The sequence below is a fragment of the Juglans regia genome, chromosome 3 (genome assembly GCF_001411555.2).
Source record: "Juglans regia cultivar Chandler chromosome 3, Walnut 2.0, whole genome shotgun sequence".
In the NCBI taxonomy this organism is placed as follows: Eukaryota; Viridiplantae; Streptophyta; class Magnoliopsida; order Fagales; family Juglandaceae; genus Juglans; species Juglans regia.
Genome location: NC_049903.1, coordinates 25,881,386 through 25,887,246, shown reverse-complemented (window position 1 = coordinate 25,887,246; position 5,861 = coordinate 25,881,386). Strand labels below are relative to the sequence as shown.

The 5,861-nt window shown below is 35.3% G+C and overlaps 1 protein-coding gene across 2 annotated transcripts; it reads right to left on the bottom strand.

Moving 5' to 3' along the window:
* Nucleotides 1-642: 642 nt before the first annotated feature.
* On the bottom strand, nucleotides 643-5,367 carry LOC108990912 (heavy metal-associated isoprenylated plant protein 3-like). 2 transcript variants are annotated; one of them, XM_018965033.2, is made up of 5 exons: nucleotides 5,209-5,367; nucleotides 4,931-5,105; nucleotides 4,507-4,769; nucleotides 1,370-1,451; nucleotides 643-1,177 (listed from the first exon to the last, which is right to left on the bottom strand). In XM_018965033.2, exons 1-5 carry the CDS (start codon nucleotides 5,215-5,217, stop codon nucleotides 762-764), a joined length of 945 nt encoding a protein of 314 aa, XP_018820578.1. In that variant the 5' UTR covers nucleotides 5,218-5,367; the 3' UTR covers nucleotides 643-761. The 2 variants fall into 2 exon arrangements, with proteins under 2 accessions (XP_018820578.1, XP_018820579.1); XM_018965034.1 differs by having other exon boundaries at nucleotides 761-1,177; nucleotides 4,931-5,072; nucleotides 5,209-5,280.
* Nucleotides 5,368-5,861: the final 494 nt, after the last annotated feature.

Here is a 5,861-nt window from a genome sequence, read left to right as displayed (position 1 = left end):
TACCCAAACGCAGCTTTAGTGTCTATCCTTAGCCCATCTCATCTTGGTAAATTAGGGCCCTTATTTAAATTATTATTGGGCCTTCTCCAAATCCATCTAATACTTAGCCCATTAATGTGGCAAATCTCCAATATGACACTTGTCATTCTATCATTGACCTCTTGGTACATTTCCTGAAAATTAATAAAATACTAAAATTTCTCTAAAATAATATTACTAAACCGATCAAGTCCTAAAAATTTATTTTTTCTTAAGTATCTCAACTTCTACTTAGCTAGGGTCATGGCTATTAGGGTCAAGGCCTTTAAGTGTTTTTAAGTGGGGTGTTACAATTGTGACATCCACTATTTCTTCATGTCTAGTTAAGTATTCTCAAAGATCATATGTGATATATATAGTTTCTATTTTCACATATAAAAATTCATGTTATTCTCTACAAAAGAGGAAATGACGGTACCGTATGTTGATTGCTTGTATTCGCCACTACTGTTATATTCTTCTACATCTGTTTCCTGCTACAAATTAAACCATTACTCTCCAACCAGTTTTGTTTTTCAAACATTGCTCTTATACCATTGTGTTGGTATAATTCATTTAAATGCACTTCTCACTCTTCTAGGAATAGGTAAAAACATACAAAATGAAGAATATTCGAGGTGGGGATCAGGATCTCCCTTTCCGCCTACCTTGAATTTCTATTTTTGATTTTCTACATCAATTAACCTTCAAAATGCAATATCAACCATATAATTGTCAAGAATTCATTCAACAAAAAGCCATGCAGGAAAAACACCAGAAAAGATACAACGAAACAAGACATTAAATATAACTTTCAGCATGAACTTCAACATGATCTTCCTTATTTCAGGGATGCAACTGTCATAATGCAGTCTAATTTTCGAAACCACCGTACTTTGGACCCACTGCACATTGGCTTCTTTCTCTTTCTTCTCGCCATCTCCACCGCCTTCACGGGCGGGTTCTTTGTCTTCCTTGTCATGATCACCTCCGTTAGCTTCTTTTGCTTTCTGATCACTGTCTTCTTCTTTGTTGGGCAGGACGACCTCGATGCTCGTCTTCAGCTTCTCTTTAAGGTAGGGAACTAGCCCCTTCACATCCATAGTGCCCTTTACTGTCACCAGATCTTTGGCCGCATATACATCCACCTTAGCAACTCCTGCATCCAGATTGGTCTAAAATAAGGTTCCAGAATATCTGGCCCCCCAATAGTTAACTAGAGAAATATTAAATAAATTGTAAAACTAAAGACAAGGAATTTGATGCGTTTGCATCAGTCATGAAAACAGTTTGATTCAAAACATTATTGAATAATTAAAAGATTATGAAAATGAAATAAGAGAATGGTTACCTTTGAATCTCAATATGGTCTTCCTTATCTTATGGATGCAATCATTACAATGAAGTTCGATCTTCAGAACCGTCGTACTGATCTGGACCCATAAAAAATTGCTCAAACTTTAGTTTGCAGTATCATATTGAATAACACATAATTTAAACTCAAATTTTACATTTCCAAATAACCTCCTCACACATGCAAAAGTTTGTCCTGCATATGTCAGGTTGTAAATATATAAGGCTTTCTCAATAAGCCACTCAAGATTGTCTTAGTTAAGTTGATCTAGTCCGACTTGACTTGTTCAATAAACGAGACGATTGTAAACAAAAAATTATGAACAATTATTTAACGATACAATTAATATAAAACTTGACTATCTTGTTTGGATTAAAAATCATCTCAACTCATGCATCTCATCTAATAATTACAATTTTTTAAACTTTTAAAAAATATATAATAAACAATTCAATTTTTTCAAATTTCAAAATAAAAATGATATTAAAAATTTTATTGTAATAGTATTTTATTTAACTTTTAATTCTCATCTCATCTTATATTAATTCCTAAACTTATTATCTAAACCACCCCTAAACATGTATAAACTAAAACAACATCATATTTTTTATAATAATATCTTTTGTTAAGGATATCAAAGAGAAGGATACCAATACCGTGCTCCCTACAAACTCTGCTACAGACTCTGCTATTTAATATTTAAACCTGAACTTGTACTCTTATTATGTATATCCCGCATATTATGCTGGCTACAACTATAATCTATCTCTCAAATGTAAAGCTTATATAAACTGAATACTACACACAGTTTTGGTATCTTGCCAAAACTATTCATCGTATTTTATTATCTTACATGGTATATAAAGCTTATATTACGTTTTTTACAATCTTGCTTCCGCTTTTCCTAAACATGGCTGAGTGGTTCTTCCTCCTCATCCAATTTCATTCTTCCCAATCCAACGCAACTTGTCTCTAGCAAACTTGATGAGACAAACTATCTTGCGTGGACTGCTCAATTTAAACCTATCCTCAAGAGTCACAATCTGCTTGGCTTTATTGATGGATCTAATGCTTGTCCTGCTATGTTTGTTGATGATGATGCTGCCAAAAATGAGTATGTGAATCCAGCCTATACCAGTTGGCTTCTCGTTTTGCGTCCCAGTCGAAATCACGTATTTTCGATTTGAAACGCCAGCCACAAAATCTCCAACAAGGTTTTATGATTTTTGGCCAATCAATTATCTGTTGTTGGAAAACTGGTAGGGTGATCACCTCAACCTACCACTTGAATATGAAGTTCTTAATATAGGTGGAAGTCTAGGAGGTTCAAGGTAAACAAGTGCTAGCACGAGAATGTTATTCCCAAGAACTATTGAATGAAGGGAAGGTTTGCACTGCGCTAAAGTTGAAAGAGTGAATGGAGATCCGATTTCACCACCGCCCGAGCTCATCGAGTAGTCAATAGAGACACGAGATGAGAAGGAGTTGAAGCAAGGTGAAGCAACCGAGCCTTTGGAGTTGGTCACCTTGTATCCCAAGCGGCCAAATGCTACTGCGAGAATAGGAATGCACATAGCGCTTGAAATTGGAGTTACAATCGAGGACATGTGATCAGTGATAGACACATAACTAATAGAGCATTGCCTATGTGTCGACCCCACAATAAAGAAAGTGAGGCAAATGTGAAGAATCTATAAGGCTAATCAGAAGTATGCGACAATAGCAAAGGAAGTAGAACACTGGCCATAGGCTGGGTATGAGAGAGTCCCATTATCTAGAATAGCTATCAAACGTAATGCTGGTGAAGAAAGGAATCCAGAACAGTATTTTGCTCCTACCTTATTTCCTTTGATCTTGTTGGTCATGTTATTTTGAACAATTTTTGTTATCGTGGTTTTGTTGGTTAGAGTTTGGAACAATATTTAGCTTCTCTTTTACTATAATCTTGGTATAAATTTAGGACTGTGCTATGTCATGTACTTAAGGATTTTAATCATCTATTGTGGCAGTGGCGTTGTGTTTTTTATATGCAATTTATTAAGCAGTGGATGACAGGTTGATGGACCATGCATGGTGGTTAGGGCTGCAGAACGAGTAGTCATTTTTAGTAATCATTTTACTGTTTTTAGTTGTGTGTGTATGTGTTTTTTTTTTTTTTTTTCTCTTTTTGTGATTTTGGTCCGCATAGCCTTGGGACTATATGCTATGACGCATATGAAGTTTTGGTAATATTTTAATTTTTGCATATATGAAGGCTGTTTTAATATTTTTCTTGTAATATTTTTAGTAAACCCGAAAGGGCGCAAAAAATATTCTAGTAATACGAAATTTTTTATTTAGAAATTGGATGAAGATGAAACCTACCGCAAGAGTGCAAATGATTAATTAATTAACAAGCAATGCTACTCATCATCCTAGCTAATTTAATTTTATTATTTTATAATGTAGTATTAGATAATTAAAGATTATTTATTATATTTTATTTATAAATCTATCACTTAATGTCATATTATAAGATGATGAAAGGATTATGTGAAAAATAATGATGAATAGATTTTTTTTTCTTAATTAAGATGGGGGGGTTTTAATTTTCGTGGGATTTGAAAGTTTTAGGAGACGTTTGTATTCACAACTCATCTCAACTCATCTCAGCTCATCTCAACTTATCTCAACTTATCTTACTACTATTCATTACTATTCACAATTTTAACTCATAAATCTCACTACTATTTACAATTCATCTCATTACTATTTACAATCTATCTCAATTTATCTCAAATCATCTTTAAATCTAAACGTCTCCTTAGTTATAACGCTTTAAAAGAAGATCAAAAAGTCTGTGGCCCATAAATATATTAAAATAATAATTAAAAAACAAAAAAACCAAATCATCAGACGTATGCTCCGGTATCCCTTAAATTTTAATAGATTTCGAGTGGGGTTTAGGTTGTTCGTAGTCGAAGTCCGACCAAATCGAGATCAGAGTCCGATTTTTGGATGCCGCCTCCGACAACGTCGGTTCACTGCCCTAGGCTAGTCGTATGTGTGCAAACAGCGAAGTCATTGCCGTCAACGGCAAATGTTAACGAGAGCAAGATTGTGAAACGCTAGTTAAGAGTGTACGTACGTAGTACCTCTTTGGGCTTTTCATCGTCTTCTTTGGTCTTATGATCCCCACCGCCTTCTTTCTTCAGCCTCGGAGAGATAAGCTCCCCCTTCTTCTTCGTCTTCCCCTGCAGCTTCTTACCTCCACCGCCATCTTTCTTCGGCCTCGGAGAGACAAGCTCCACGATCTTCTTCGTCTTCTTCTCCAGCCTCTCCTTGATCAACGCTGGGTCCACTTTCCCCGTTACTGTCAATTTGTTAGCCGCGAAATCTGCCTTCACGTCTTCAACACCTATATTCATAGATCATCAACAACGATGCTATTAGGAACGTGTTTATGCATAGAATTGGAAAAAAAAAAAATCATACTGTATTTTTGGAGAATAGATTCTCCGTTTCAATTCTGTGCAGAAACTTGTCGCTAAGAGTGTCGTGGATTTTCAAGTACTATACCATCGAGACTGCTAACGAATCTAACGACTTTCTTGGTGCAGCCGTCGCAATGAAAGTCCATCTTAAAAACGGCGGTGCCGTGGTCTTTCTTGTCGTCGGGCTTCTTCTGATCCCCCTCATGATTCTTCTCGCGTTGATCTTTCTGATTCACACAAACAAAGAGAAAAACTAAAAACTAAAAAACAAAACAAAAAAGAAAGCAAAGTATGTTAGCAGCTAGCGCATAATCGAAGAGCTGAAGCTACTAAATATAGATAGAAATGAGAGTTATGACTGACCACACCCATCGGCGACAATCGCAACGACTGTGAATGACGAAGAGAATTGTTGGAAGGATTAACAATGGCAGACAAAGCTGGCTGTATAATTGTATTGATATTAGTTTAATTAATAGGATGGGATTGTCACTATGGCAACAGATCATGTGGAAATAGAGTGGAATATTATTGAATTGAGAATCAGTTAAGAGATTAATGAAGGAAATTGATTAATTAATTGTTATTGCTGGGGTGTCAATTTAAACAATTAGACAGTATTAAAGTAAAATATTGACGTAAAAGACCACGTAGTTTCGTCGTAAGAGACGCGAAAATCTTGGGTTCCATTAAAAGCAAGGAAAATCTTAATATATATTTAAAAAAATATATATTTAAATATGTTAATAATAATTAATAATTAAATAAAATAAAAATAGTGACTCAAAATAAAAAGCAGGACCGAAAGGCGAAAAGGAGGGGCAAAGTCCGAAAACAAAAAGTCGGTCCCTTTGCAAAGTCAGAAACGGCTGGAACAAAAAGGCATAGGCTTTTTCCTTTCTTCTACTTGTCTTCTCTCATCTCTGAAACCCTAATTTCTTAGTAATGCATTTTCTTATTTCGGTGGGGGCAAACGGTTGGAACAAAAAGCCTTTGGCTTTTTCATCCACGTATTG